The 16,086-nt window shown below is 37.4% G+C and overlaps 1 protein-coding gene and 1 pseudogene across 1 annotated transcript; both read left to right on the forward strand.

Moving 5' to 3' along the window:
* Window positions 1-3,023: 3,023 nt before the first annotated feature.
* LOC138147702 (large ribosomal subunit protein eL19-like) lies at window positions 3,024-3,618 on the forward strand (annotated as a pseudogene).
* Window positions 3,619-11,332: 7,714 nt separating this feature from the next.
* Window positions 11,333-12,262, forward strand: LOC138147703 (olfactory receptor 10D3-like). Its single transcript, XM_069070276.1, has one exon. The coding sequence runs from the start codon at window positions 11,366-11,368 to the stop codon at window positions 12,260-12,262; it is 897 nt and encodes a 298-aa protein (XP_068926377.1). The 5' UTR covers window positions 11,333-11,365.
* The last annotated feature ends 3,824 nt before the right edge of the window (window positions 12,263-16,086 follow it).

The raw sequence follows: 16,086 nt of genomic DNA on the forward strand, positions 1-16,086 counted from the left end.
GAATTTTGTTATTATTTTTTCTAGCTCTATAAAATATTTTTTTGGTCATTTGATTGGTATGTCAGTGAATAAATAAATTAATTTAGGTAGAATTGTCATTTTTATTATGTTAGCTCAACCTACCCATGAGCAACAGATGTTTATTCTGATTATTTAGATCTAACTTATCTGTGTGAAAAATGTTTTATAATTGTGTTCACATAGTTTCTGGGTTTGTCTTTGCAGGTAGACTCCCAAATATTTTATAATGCCTACAGTAACTTTCAATGGAATTTCTCTTTCTTGCTATTGGGCTTTATTAGCAATATATAAAATGCTGATGACTTAAGTGGGTTTATTTTATATCCCAAAACTTTGCAAAATTTGTTTATTATTTCAAATAATTTTTACTTGATTCTCTAGTATCCTCTAAGTATACTGTCATATCATCTGCAAAGAGTGATAGCTTTATTTCTTCTTTGCCTATTCTAATTCTTTCAATTTTTTTCTTCTCTAATTGTTAATGCTAACATTTCTAGTACAATATTGAATAACAGTGGTGATAATGGATATCCTTGTTTCACCCTTGATCTTAATGGAAATGCTTCTAGCTTATCTCCATTACATATAATGCTTATTGATGGTTTTAGATAGAGGATACTTGTCATTTTAAGGAAGACTCCATTGATTCCTGTGCTCCCTACTGTTTTTTAATAGGAATGGGTATTGTATTTTGTCAAAAGCTTTTTGTGCATCTATTGAGATAATCATATGATTTGTTAGTTTTATTGTTGATGTGGTCAATTATGCTGATAGTTTTCCTAGTATTGAACCAGCCTGGATTCCTGGTATAAATCCTACTTGGTCATATTGTATTATTCTTATAATAAGTTTCTGTAATCTTTTTGCTAACATTTTATTTAAAGTTTTTGCATCAATATTCATTAGGGAAATTGCTCTATCATTTTCCTTCTCTGTTTTGGTTTTTTTAGTTAAGGTATCAGCACTATATTTGTATCACAGAAAGAATTTGGTAGGGTTCCTTCACATATTTCCCCAAACTGTTTATATATTATTGTAGTTAATTGTTCTTTAAATATTTGGTTGAATTCACTTGTAAATCTATCTGTCCCTTTAATTTTTTTCTTTGGGAATACATTGATGACTTGTTCAATTTCTGTTTGTGAAATGGGGTTAAGTATTTTATCTCCTCTCCTGTTAATCTAGGCAATTTATATTTTAGTGAGTATTCATCCATTTCACTAAGATTGTCAGATGTATTGGCATATAATTGGGCAAAGGATTGTTTTAATTTCCTCTTCATTGGTGGTGAATTCACCCTTTTCATTTTTGATACCAATAATTTGGTTTCCTCTATTTTATTCATGTAAACATTTGGAGATATAAAACTTCCCCTGAGGACTGTTTTTGCTGCATCCCATAAATTTTGGTATGTTGTCTCATTATTGTCATTCTCTTGGATGAAGTTATTAATTGTGCATATGATTAGTTGTTTGATCCACTCATTCTTTAGGATTAGATTATTTAGTTTCCAATTAATTTTTAATTTTTAGTCTATCTATTCATAGCCCTTTATTGCATGTAAGTTTTATTGAATCATGGTCTGAGAAGGATACATTTAATATTTCTGCCTTTCTACATTGGATTATGAGGTTTTTATTCCCTATTACATGGTAAATTTTTGTGTAGGTGCCATGTAACACTGAGAAAAAAAAGTATATCCCTTTCCATACCCATTCAATTTCTCCAGAGATCTACCATATCTAACTTTTCTAACATTTACCTACCTCATTAACTTCTTTCTTGTTTGTTTTGTGATTAAATTTATCTAATTCGGAAAGGGGGAGATTAAGGTCCCCAACTAGTATGGTCTATTTCTTCCTGTAACTATTTTAACTTCTAAGAATTTGGATGGTATACCACTTGGTGCATATATGTTTAGTAATAATATAACTTCATTGTCTATGGTACCTCTTAGCAGGATGCAGTTTCCTTCCTTATCTCTTTTAATTAGATATTTTTTTTTTACTTTCCTTTTGTCTGAGATCAGGATTGCTACCCCTGCTTTTTTACTTCAGCTTAAGCATAATATATTATACTCTAGCCTTTTACCTTTAATATGTGTGTATCCCTCCACTTCAAATGTATTTCATGTAAACAATATATTGAAGGATTATTTTTTTAACATGCTATTATCCACTTCAGTTTTATGGGAGATTTCATCCTATTCACATTCAGTTATGATTATGTGCCTGTCTCTCCATCCTCTTTACCCCCACACCCTACCCCATTTATGCTTCTCTCCCTCCTTTCTCACTTTCCCTCCTCACTAGAGTTTTGCTTTTGACCACCTTTCCCTCAGTCTGCCCTCCTTTCTATGCACCCCTCCCTGTTCTTTCCCCTTTCCCCTCCTGCTTCCTATAGAGTAAGTTAGATCTCTATACCTAACTGAGTATGTTATTCCCTCTTTGAGCCTAATCTGATAAAAGTAAGGTTCAAACAATGTTCATCTCCCTTCCCTCTGTCCCTCTACTGTAATAGCTCTTTGTTCCTCCTCCTTTCCTCTTCTCCCAGCACAATTCTTTTTCACCACCTAATTAGAATTTTTTATCATCACATCAAAGTCAACTTATACCCACACTAGTATCTATGTATACTCCTTCTAAATGCCATAATAAAGATGTAGTTCTCAAGAGTTACAAGTATCATTTCCCCATGTAGGGATGTAAACAGTTTGCCCTTTATAAATAACATTTTTTCTTTCCTCTTTACCTTTTTATGCCTTTCTTGAGCCTTGTATTTGAAGATGAAAACTTCTTTTGAGTTCTGATCTTTTCATCAGAAAGACTTGGAAGTCTCATTTTTGATGTCTCATAGAATCATTAGCTTCCACTTGTCCAATTTTAATTTTTATTGAATTATTTTCTTGAATTTGCTTTTGTATCTCCTTTTCCATTTGACCAATTTTACTTTCTAAAGAGTTCTTCTAGCTTTCTCCTTTCCTTTTCCATGCTGTGGCTGCAGCCATGAGTATGCTCAGGCTTCAGAAGAGGCTTGCCTCTAGTGTCCTTTGATGTAGAAAGAAGAAGATATGGCTTGACACCAATGAGACCAATGAAATTGCCAATACCAATTTCCATCAGCAGATCTGGAAGCTGATTGAAGATAGGCTTATCATCCAGAAGCCCATTACTGTGCACTCTCAGGCCAGATGCCAAAAAAATACTCTGGCTCAACTGAAGGGAAGGCACATAGGTATTGGAAAGACAAAGGATTCTGCCAATGCTTGTATGCCTGAGAGGGTGACATGAATGAGGCTAATGAGGATTCTGCACCATCTGTATTGAAGATATCATGAATCCAAAAAGATTGACTGCCACGTTTACCACACAGTCTGTACTTGAAGGTAAGGGAAACATGTTCAAGAATAAGCAAATCCTGATGGAGCACATTTGTAAACTGAAGGCAGACAAGGTCTGGAAGAAGCTCTTGGCTGACCAGGTTGAAGCTCACAGGTCTAAGACTAAGGAAGCACGAAAGCATCTGGAAGAGCATCTGCAGACTAAGAAAGAGGAGATCATCAAGAATTTGTCCAAAGAGGAGAAGACTAAAAAATGATCCTCCTACATAGTACCCTTCTATTTGGCTTATGCAATAAACATAGACAACTGTAAAAAAAAAAAAAAGTTCTTCTCTCCAGTGAATTTTTGTGCCTTTTTTCCATTTGGCCAATTCTATTTTTTAAGGAGTTGGGTTTTTTTTTTTTTGGTGTACTTTCCTTTTTTTACATTTGGCCAATTGAATATTTTAAGGAATTGTTTTCTACAGTCAATTGTACTTACTTTTCCAGGTTATTGACTCTCTGTTGCATACCTCTTATTTCACACACCCCCCCTCCGCCTCATTTTTTTCTTCTACCTCTCTTATTTGACTTTTGAAAGCCTTCTTGGGCTCTTCCAATGATGATGTATGGGCTCTGTGAGCCCCTTGGAGCTCTCCTTGAGTCTCAGTCTCTGAGAAACTCCCTTGGACTCTGATTAAATTGTCTCATTTGATGAGGCATTTTCATGAGGCAATAAGCCTTACATTGTGGCTGGGCCCAGACCTCTAGCCTAGTTACTAACTACTAACTCTAGCCTAGTTACTAGCCTAGCCCTCCATTGTTCATCTATTTCCCACCCTTGAACTAGCCTAGCCCACAATTTTCTGTAGTCTCCAGGTGGCTTCCCACCCTTAATCACTCATTGACCTCATTAACTCCTCCTGAAGACCCTCCCCAAATTCCTCCCTGAGACTACCCCTAGATTCCTCCCACAGCCTTCTGTATATAAGACCCCATCCTGTCTTCATGTTTTTGAGAGCACCATAGAATAGTGATGGTGCCATAAAATTGTGAGAGCACCATAGAATGCCATAGAATAGTAAGAGTGTTATAGAATGACCTAGCACAGACTTACTCTGTGTCTAATACAAGTGAACTTTTAATAAACTTAACTTTTATTTGGCTGAGAAGACTTGAGTTGAATTCATTATGCAGGACCTGGTGTGTTGATATATTGTGGTCTCCAGAGCAACCCTAACCCTCTTAGTGGGTAACCTCTTCACCAAGGCTTTTTTGGGCTTGAGACCAGTTCATCTTATCCCTTGAGGTTTTGGATATGGGTATGTTGACAATGTCATCCTCTTGTGAATATGTATTTTGATCTTCCCATAGAAAGAATCTATATTCATTGCCAGTTTCTGCTTTTTGTTCATGATGTTTGTCTATTTCCTGACTTTTAAAGTTGAACTCTCCTGCTGGAGCACACGGGGCACTGTCCCAAACTTCTTCTGCTAGGGGTCAGGGAGCTGGTCACTGGCTTTTTGTTCTGGGGCCTCAAGTGCTGACAGCTGGAGGTTGTAGGGGTGTGGCAACTTACCTGGTATTGATCTGGGGTCCTTTGGATCTCCCACTCATTTGCTGAGGTGACACTTGCCACTGTCTTACTGGGATACCTCCCATCCTGTACTGCTCTCTTCCACCAGAGCAAGAGGACCTTTTCCATTAACTCCCCAAGCCTTGTGGGCTAAAAGACTTCTGCACCCTTTCTACTGGCTCTGCTGCTCCAAGATTTTTCCTGGCGCAATATTTTCTGGACTTTAGAGGTCAGTAAGGGAGAGTGAGAGCAACTTAGTGCTTACTGTGCCATCTTGGCTCCCAGAAGTCCTTGTAATTGTTTCTTCTGATGCTATTATTTTGAAGCAACCATTCATGCTGAATGAACTTTTGGTAAAGAAGTGGAAACAGCAGCGCAAGGCTAAACATGTCTCTTGGGTCTGAGTGACCGAGGAAGGTTCTAAAATCATAGCTCCCTCTGACAATAGAGCTTTCACCAAGGAAATTGTGCCCATGTATGACTCATCTTTTTTTATATGGATACTGATGGGGATCTCATCTCCCTAATACCATTGATGATAACACCATTCTGTCAATCACCCATGTTCATAACTTAGATGCCATCTTTGACTTCTGTTGTTTCAATGCAGTAACTACAGCACCCATGATCATGATAAATATAATGACTGTGACTATAAATATTCCCCCATGGTGCTTGATCACAAAATATAACAAACTTTCCACATAGAGGACAGAAGCAAAACATTTTTTTCAGACATCATAAAAACAAATCCCAAAACCAGGAAGCCAATTCCATCATAGCAGCAAAGAAGTTAATAAGTCATAACAACACAGAGAGCCACAGCATTCTTTAACCTTTCCACAAACCAATACAAGATCAATATCTACTCACAAATCTGACTAACTCCTTGCCTCAACATCTTCTCTCTCCCACCAGAGTTTCTCTAGCTCTGACTCCCAGCTTCCTGTGGGTTCTGCTTCATGCTTCAGCAAACTCCTCCCACCACAGGCTCCATGTGATTACATTCAGCCTCTTAGGGGGCATAGTTTATTTTAAAAGCAGGGAAAGTCTTCAAATTCTCTTAGGCTTATTAAGGCACAGGGAAATACTTCAAATTCCCATTCCCATTACAACCTCTCACTCTCATACACACACCCCCATACCCAATCTTTTGCTAAGACAAGTTAGTTTTAGTCTTATGAAAAGGAAAGATGAAAGGATGAAACAAAGAAAGAAGGAAGAATGGAGGGAAGAAGGGAGAATAGAATAGTAAAGAATGAGATAGAAAGAGTGAGAGAGAGAAAAAAAGAGGAAGAGGTTAATGAACAAAGGCCAAGAAACTGTAACTGAGGTATAGGAGATAAGAGAAGAGGGGCAGGGTAGCAGAAATAGACTGAATCAAGCATAGAGTACTATTGTTGATCATGCTCTTTTCTTTCCTCCTTCTTTGTGAAGAGGGAATTGGGGAGGAAAGAGAGGGAAAAGTAGAAGAGAATATAATTGAAGAACATACACAACTAATGCACAATGTGACTGTGAATTTTCAATCACAATATGGAAGAGAATAGAAGAATGAATTAGAAAGGAAGATCCAACAACATGTTTGTTACAGGAAACACACTTAAATGATAAAAATTTATATCAAGTTAAAATAAAAGACTGGAGCAAATCCATTACCCTTCAACTAAACACAGAATTATCCTACATTCAGGGATTTCACTCAGATTTGAAATGGAACTTTATTAGAACTACTTTTCCGGGGAAAAGACTCAGGGTCTCTCTTCTCCCTTTGATGTGGTCCTGATACAGGGTTACACAATAATCCATCACCAAATTTAGCCTGTAAGGCACTTATGCTATTTTCTTGCCCTTTGAGAGCCAGTCTTCAGGATGACTCCTCCAAGAACGCTACCTTACTCTCAATTGAGTTTCAGGCCCCCTGTCTTTCTCCAACTGTGAGCTTCTTCCTGTGTCCATTTATCATATAGTATCTTCTGATCTTCCTTTGCTTCATTCTTGAAAAGCAGGTATAAAATTTTGAGACATCCCCAGTTTCAAAATCATGAGTAGAAAATATGGGCTAGAAACTTTGAATTTGAGATTCTGTACCCTTATGGTACAGAGGCAATTCATTGAGTTTGGGAATGCTTAGAGAGAGCCTGAGCTCTCACCAAGTGCAGGCTTAAAAATACATAACTACAGATCTGATTTTGCTCATGATAGGTCTGTGTTATCAGTATTATAAGTGCATAAAAGTTAGGTCACAAAAGAGCTGGGCATCTGACTTATGATCAGACTAAGATGGTGTTGCAGGATAAGAAGGCGAAGCTGCTATATATACAACCCGATGACAAGACTAATACTCACCTATGTAATAAATGCCTTGCATGGTATTTAATATATTGGCATATGTTAATGCTGCATGATCTTGAGTTATATTTTGTAGTTTATGTGTATTTGATTTTATACCAGTATTAGTTATGTCATAGATATATCAATTATGTACTTTTTGTTTATATGTGTAGTGATCTTTTGCATGTATTATTATTATATAGCTCAATTGATATTATTCCTATTAGCTCTGCATTGATGTCATTACTATATGTAAACTATACCATCATGGTTGTGTATGTATATATGATCAAGATGTGGGCACATAATATGTTCTGCAAATAACTTAACCATTGAGTCACTGAAGCAGCCATTGCCTGTGATTTGGAGATAAACATTCTGGACATATTGAAAGTTTATATTAGTCATGCTGTTTGTGGTCTATATTTATAGATATCCAGTATACTCAAGTGAATTTCATTTCTTTTTTCTTTCTGGAGAGCACTTGGGGTTAAGTGACTTGCCCAAGGTCACACGGCTAGTTTTTTGCGTGTTAAGTGTCCGAGGCCAGATTTGAACTCAGGTCCTCCTGATTCCAGGGCTGGTGCTCTATTCACTGCACCACCTAGCTGTCCCAATACTCAAGTGAATTTCAAGAAGGAAGGAGCAATATCACTGCTTCCACAGAAATATTGTCATGGAGATTTGGTGACTTTAAGTTTCTATGTGTAAGTCTACATATTTACCTGGAATTACTCATGATTCCTAAGGCTTTTCACTTTGAAAGGGCTTTCTAGGAAGAAATGATACACCTAAGATAAAGAGAAACTGTGAAGAGATAGAAGAAGAGAGAATGGTGAGTGGTATTAGCTCCCCATTCTCCTGCCAAGACATTAGATTTAGTGTTGCCACTATAACAAAAAGCATAGAAAACAAGAGGAATTGAGACTTTGTACCATGAAAAGTATGCATGAAATTGAGGAGAGAGAGGATAGGGTAAGCCAGTGATAGCAGACCACAGGAGACAGTTGAACAGTAAGTAAGCTTCAGTGGTTGATGAGAAGCTGAAGTCCAGTTCATAGCATCCATCTTTCCCATTCTTCTCTCTACTATTGCTGGGGAATACACCAGTTCCCTTTACTCCTCTAACTACTTTAAAATACCACTTCCCACTCTGATCTGTAAGAAGGAGGCTGGAAGAAAGAAGAGATTCAAACTACCAGGCTGCAGCCACTGTAGTCTACAATTAGAAGCCCTGTTCTATTTCAATGTTTGTCTGTGTTTCTATACTATTTGAAATTTCTGTTAAGGTATATGGACATTTATCAAGATTTTAGTCCAAGTCAATAATGGCACAGTTCAAGACTGAGCAAAGAGCATAAATTAATCCCCAAATGGGGAGATTTTCCTTAGCTTAAGCAGAGGTGTGGATAAGCTGATTAGAGCCATTTTTCTTTAATTTTAATAATCTCTGTGACATTCATGACCTACACTGCTTTTAAATCCTGAGAAAAACTTAATAAGGGCATGAATAAGAAGCTGAAAGAGATGGAAATTGATGTGTTGATTTTATTTTATTTTATTTTTTTTGGTAACCACCCCACACACAACATTCCAGAAAAAAACCTCACCTGACTAGAGAGTTAAAATGAGTAAAACACCAAGGTTATCCAAAAGGATGATTGTGGAATAGCCTTCTTCCTTCTTCCCTTGTTTTGCCTTAGTGGTAATGGTACTATTAAATACATATGTATGCATGAACACATGTATTTATTTGTGTATGTATTCTAGGACACATTAGAGACTCTTCTTCTATCTCTATCAACTAAGTCATGGTCAAACAAATATTATCTCTTTCCATACCAGAGGGGTCAAGGTCAATCCTCTTTCCCCAAAATCTAGATATATCAATGCTGCAAGAATAACTTGAAATCATAGACATCAGTATCCTACATATAACAAATCTCACAAATCTCTATAGTATTACAAATGCCTCAGAAATAAGGGACATAGAGTAAATTGGTCCCTCTGTTCATCAGACCCCCCTAAAGAGTCAGCAGCACAGCAGGGAATGGATTCCAAAGGGAGATCAAGGCCATTTAAGTTCCTCTACATAGGGGAATATTAAGGTTGTTGGAGTCTCAATGGGAATTACTACAGGGGACAAAAGCACAGCCAGGTCTGTGTGATTCAATGTAACTTTATGACAAAGGAGAAGGATTTCAAAGGATTCCTGCTTCTGGAAACCAACCCCTTCTCCACAGCACCTTTTTAGAAGGAACTTTCAACTAAAGGCTTTCATTTCTCACTCAAGGAAAAGAAGGAAGGCACAGAAAAATTTTCTTCCAAACTAATTTAACCATGTAAATGTCTAAGACTTTAACTGTTCTCTATAGGGATAGATGCATGGGGTCATGGGTACTATGCCAATCATTGCAAAAGTCTCTTCTTAGATGTAGTCATTCAAGTTCTCCTTGAATACCCTTATTGATGGGGAGTTTACAACTTATGGAATTGCTCATTTTATTGCTAGTTATTAGATTAGATATTTTATTGCTGATTATTATTAGATTATAATTAAATTGTTAAAATTTTATTCTCATGTTAAACTGAAATGTTATTTTTTCTCAAAGGCCCTATTTTGCAGCTTTTTCTGAAAGCTGATTTAGAGAAAGGTTCCCTGAGCTTCAAATTCCAGGAGAAGGGGGAAAACCAGTACAGAAACAGGGGGCTAGATCTACTCAGTAGATATTTACCCCATGGCAGAGTTTGCTGAAGTCTTGAACCTGTCTCATACCTGTGACTTTCAGTGGCTGGAGACTGTTTACAGCAATAGAGGCAAAGGAGATTCCAAAGGAGACCTGTCTGGTACAGGGGAAAGGGCATTGATTCTAGAATCAGAGAAGGTGGGTTCAAAACCTTCAGCTGACATTTACCGACCTTGGATAAGGCATTTAATCTCCATCAACCTCAACTTCCTCATCTATAAAACGATGGTGTTGGACTAATTGGTTTGAGTGTACTTCTAGACTCAGATCTATGGTACTTTATTAACTTTTGGGGGCTCATGAGGATAGCTTTTGTTTTAATCCATTCCCTCTTGTGTGCACATCAGACATAAGAAGTTTAGTTCATATTATAATGGTTCAGAAACTATTAAACTTTTTAATAACTTAGTAGCTTTATATTTCAGTTTATGTCATGTGTATCTTGTCTAACCTCTTCAACTCTAAACTTCTAGGGCCACATTTGTGTGTGTGTTTTTTAAAGGTTTTTTAGAGAAGTTTAGGGCTACTTTTGCCCACTGGGCAGCCAACTGAAGCCTGATCACTGTCCTTGTTATAAACTGCAGGTAGATTGGCCAAGCTCCCTTCAGTAAACCTATAATTGAATCTAGTCTTTTCATTTCTTAGGTTTTAACACATTCCAGAACAGACTATTAGATCAGAACTGGTTTCCTTAACATTTCTTCCCCCAACAACATTTTCTCACAGAATTGAATTCATTAAACATAAACTGAGCTGATTATTTGAGAGCAGGGTATGGAAGGGTGCAGGATCCTATAGGTGATTTTTAGGTAGGCTGAGAAGTTCCCCTTCCTAACAAAGATGAACGAATACAAAGCATTCAATAAGCATTTGCTAAATTTCAACCACAGTGGTAGGGATACAAATACAAAAGTACAGAGAGTCCTTGCTTCCAAGGAGTTTATTTTCTAATAAGAAAATACATCTGCCTGTTATGTTTTATTCTGCCTGGTCACAAAAGGTAAAGCCAAGAGCAGTAGGTAGAGATTGCATAGAAATAGATTTTGATGGACTATAATATTTTTTTCTCTCTCACAATTCAAGTGGCCAAAATGTGGAATGGGTTATCTTGGGAAAGTAGTAGCTTTCTAATTGTTGAAGATCTACAAGCAGAAGTGGGATTGTCAGGAGTGGCATCAATGTATTGTACATGAGTTAGCTGTTCAGATATGGGTTGGACCAGATGACCTCTGAGTTAGCTTCCATTTCCACATTTCTGTGATTCTCTTACTCTGTTACTTGTAACATTCTATCTAGTTATTTTTATTTTCCAGGGTTGATCCTCCTTGGGAACTGAAGAATCACACAGTAGTGATCAGGTTCATCCTGATGGGAATACCCCACACTAAGGGGCTGGAGACTGAACTCTTTATTCTGTTTCTGACATTCTACCTCCTCACTCTGTTGGGGAATCTGCTCATCCTCACAGCCATCATTTCTTCGTCCCAGCTTCATACTCCCATGTATTTCTTCCTGGCAAATCTATCTGTGTTTGACATATTTTTTCCTTCAGTAAGTTCTCCTAAAATGCTGCTCTACCTCATGGGATGCAGTCACACCATCTCTTTCCAGGGCTGTGCATCCCAACTATTCTTCTACCATTTTCTGGGCTGCACTGAGTGTTTTCTCTATACTGTGATGGCTTATGACCGCTTTGCAGCCATCTGTCACCCACTGAGGTATACAGTCATTATGAACCAAAGGGTGTGTACTGTCCTCACCATAGGTACCTGGTTGGGTGGCTGTCTGCATGCAGCTGTACTTACATTTCTTATCTTTAAGTTACCCTACTGTGGCCCAAATGAGGTAAATTATTATTTTTGTGATATCCCTGTAGTGTTGCCCCTGGCTTGTGCAGATACCTCTCTAGCCCAGATGGTGAGTTTCACCAATGTTGGCATCGTGGCTCTTCTATGTTTCCTGCTCATTGTCACTTCATATATTCGCATTGTGTTCTCTATATTGAAAATCCGCTCATCAGAGGGCAGGCGCCGAGCTTTCTCCACCTGCAGTGCTCACCTGACCTCCATCCTCTTGTTCTATGGGCCCGTGGTCCTCATCTATCTCAGACCTGCTTCTACCCCTTGGCTGGATTCTGTGATTCAGGTGTTGAATAATATTGTCACCCCTTCCCTGAATCCCTTAATTTATACACTGAGGAACAAAGAAGTGAAATTGGCCTTGAGAAAAGTACTGCACCAAGTGGCAAGCACTTCAGGAGTGTAAGCCATGGGACCATTTCTTCCTTATATCTTCATCTCAGTTTCTAAGAGGATGCTCAAGTCGAGCCCCCTCCATCCTATGCACTGATTGGATTTGTTGCCAAGAGGAGAGCTGGAAGCAGGACAACACAGAAAGTTCGAGTGGGTATGACGGTCACCCTTTTGTTATTAAAAGACCTTACTGCTAGCTCAAAAGGAAACATGCAGAGACTAGAAGCCCAACAATGACTTGTTGCCAGAGGCCCTTCCAGATTTACTCAGTTCCTTCTAGAATTTGCCAAAATAATGTCTAACTTTCCTTTCCTGTTTAACACATTTTTATAATTTTTCACTAATTTTAATTGATAACGTGTGTATATGTGTATATGTATGTGTGTGTATATATACATATACATGTATATGTACTATATATATAGGTAACTGAATTTCAATATACATAATTTCATGTATAATCCTATTTTATTTTGCGCATTTAAAAACAACATTCTTCAAAGGGGTTTTTACTTTTAATTCATGATAACTTGGTTTCATTTTGTGGAAAACAAAACTTTGAAGGAGAATCATTAGTGATGGACATAGATATATAATTATTCCTGCAGTGCTGTGGGCCTGGGTCTGAGAAGGGGAATAAATTGAGGGGCCCTGGGTGTTAATAAAAATGAAGTCATAACTTAATTAAAAGTCATTTCACTTGGTCTTGGTTAACTCATCAAAGTCGCCTCATCTAAAAGAAAGGTAAGATCATCTAAGATCCTTTCTAGCTGTAAATTTATGACTGATTTATCAATTCTTAAATATGTTGATAAATTTCAGTGTAACGAATAAAATTCATCTTGGTCCAGTCCATTTAGCAGGGCATATTCTAACATAGCACAACATTTTGGAGCTAGAATTAAACTTAGAGACTCACAAAGTTGAAACAATTTTTCTCTTCCTTTGATCACATTTCTCTTATTTCCTAAACAATTGCAATCTAACAGTCAATCCTCCTTTTTTGGTGTATTTTTCATCTCTCATTCTCTCTCTCTGTTTTTGCCCCTTTCTACAAACATGATAGGTGCCCCCAATATTTAAAATAAAGGAAAAAAGTTTTCTTTGATTCTTTCCCTCCTCCCTGTTTCATGTAGCTGCTGTCCTATAAAATTTCTTGATAAAGACATGTCCACATTCACTACATTTCTCTTCTCAAGATTCATCATTCTAATGAAGCTATTCAATGTAAAGCTGACAAAAATAATGGCATTTTTTCCAGTTCTTAGTGTCCTTGACCTTGATGGATCCTTTGCTACTATTTGAATTTACTACTGCATAATGTCTCCTCCCTTAGCTTCAAAGACACCATACTCTTTGGGTCCACTATTGCTCCTTCCCTGGCTCATTGTTTGGATTCTCAACTTTTACTGATCCATTAATAAGGATCTTCCTCAACTGTCCTCAACACTTGTTTCATCTCTCTTTATCCTCTCTCCTCTGATATTTTTCACCACAAACTCTTTACAGATAGCTTCTGATTGGAACTCTTTTCTGAATTCTAGACCCACACTTCCACTTTGCCTACTTGAATGTCCAAGTGGTAAGGTAAGTTCGCCATGCACAAAACTGAGCTTCTCATTTTCCACTCTAAATCTGTTCTGTCTTATGACTTTATTATTTCTGTCTCTGATACTTGTCTTCACCCTGCCTCCAACATTGTCATATAGAGGCAACTAGGTGGTATAGTAGAACAACTGATTTCAAATTCTGCTTTAGACATTTATTAATTGTATGACCCTGAGCAAGTTACTTCTTTCAGCCTCAATTTCCTAGCCTGTAAAATGGGGATAACAATAGCATTTATCTCAGAGACTATTTAATGAGTGTCAATCTTTATTAAAGCATATAAGCTTCTTTGTAAACCTTAAATTGCTATATAAAAGCTAGCTCTTATTATCTCCTAAACCTTGAAGTTCATCTTTGCCTCTTCTCTACTTTTTCTGTCACATCTAAACAATTACCAAGTCCTATTGATTTCATTTCCACAGCATCTCACCTCTGTCTTCTCCTCTTTATTACTACTGTCCCCATCTTAATAATGGCCCTCATTGACATCTGCCTAGATTAGTCTTCCAAAAGGTTTTCCTGATTCCTCTCTCCCCTATCCAACCTGAATTCCTTATCTTTCTCAGAATGTTCTTTATAATACATAGGTTGGTTCAAAATACCTTGCTCAAAATTTTTTGCTGGTTCTTTATTGCCTACTGAGTCCAACCACCTTTGGCTAGTATTCAAGCCCTGTACAATCTGGAGTGACTTTACCAACCCAAGTTTATATCATATTGTTGTTGTTGTTCAATCATTTCACTCATGTCTGCCCCTTTGTGACCCCATTTGGAATTTTCTTGGATTTGTCATTTCCTTCTCCAGCTCATTTTACAGAAAAGGAACTGATGTAAACAGGTTAAGTGACTTGCCCAGGGTCACACAGTTAGCCGGTGTCTGAGACCAGATTTGAACTCAGGAATGTGAGTCTTCCTGACTCCAAGCCTAGAGCTCTATCAACTGTGCCACCTAACTGCTCCTATTTCATACTACTCTCCACATTTATTCTATTCTCTTTTCCCCAACAGAATCCATCCTCCACCCCCCCATTTTTTTGCTGTTTTTTTTTTTACTGGATTGTCGTCACTCCTACTTTTTGTTTGCTCAGTTTCTATCCATCCATAGATTTATATACAATTTGAGCCAGAACTTTAGAGATCAAGTCCAGTCTTGTCATCCATAAAGCCCAACTTAAATGTCATCTCAGGGAGAATGCCTTCCCTGATCTCAGATCTCTCCTTGCCCCAGATTTCACAAAGCACTTTGCTCTGAACTCCTCAAATGCACTTTTCTCATAACATCTTATACTGGTATATGCAGGATATCTCAAAAATCTTAGTGCAGTTTTAAACATTTTATATCAAAAAACTGTAGTAAGACTTTTGGGCACCCTGTGTGTTTATGCTCCATGCTAACCTGTGAGTTCTATAGGGTAAGGACTTCCTTATTTAAATATTCCATCTCCCATAGCACTTTGCATACAATAAGTACTTAATAAATGCATAGAGGCTTTGCTATTCTAATAAAATAAAATTTATGATATTTCATTATAAAGTAACTTTCTTACTCTTTATGATTTATGTATATTTCTTCCACCAACACAGATCACAATCTCACTATAACTTAATAGATGTTATTATGACACTTTCTGTGATGAAAAAAATCATTATTTTGGAGGCAACCTCATGATGAGCCCTTCCTAATTTAGGTAGAACAATGCTCAAACAATGAGAAGGCAGTTTATCACCAGATCCATCTTTGAAGTCTTTTCATTTTGGTGGGACCTGACAAGGTTTGCTTTTAATGGCTTTCAAGAAGCCAGGGTCACCTCCCTGTATGATGAGCCATCCTAGAAAGACTTTAATGGAAATGTGATGATACACATAATCAGTATTGGCTTCAGCATAACTTTGATGTCCAGTCAAGTCCACATTCTTTGTGATCCTTTTGGATTTTCTTGATATAGATGCTGGTGTGGTTTGCCATTTCCTTCTCCAACTCATTTTACAAAAGAAGAAATGAGGCAAACAGGGTGAAGTGACTTGCGAGTAAATGACTGAGGCCAGATTTGAACTAAAAATAGCTGAATTTTTCTGACTTCAAGCCTGGTATACTCCCCACTGATCCACCTGACCAGCCCCTTGGCATGGCTAGTCAGTTTTGAATAGTAAGGAAGTAACATATATTATTAGAATTACTTTTAAAAGGCCAAACCAAATTTTAATTTAACCCCCAGCTGGTGCTATTAAG

This window comes from Petaurus breviceps, unplaced genomic scaffold (genome assembly GCF_028583685.1).
Source record: "Petaurus breviceps papuanus isolate PSGF00001 unplaced genomic scaffold, PetGlider_PUasm1.0 90804, whole genome shotgun sequence".
NCBI lineage: Eukaryota > Metazoa > Chordata > Mammalia > Diprotodontia > Petauridae > Petaurus > Petaurus breviceps.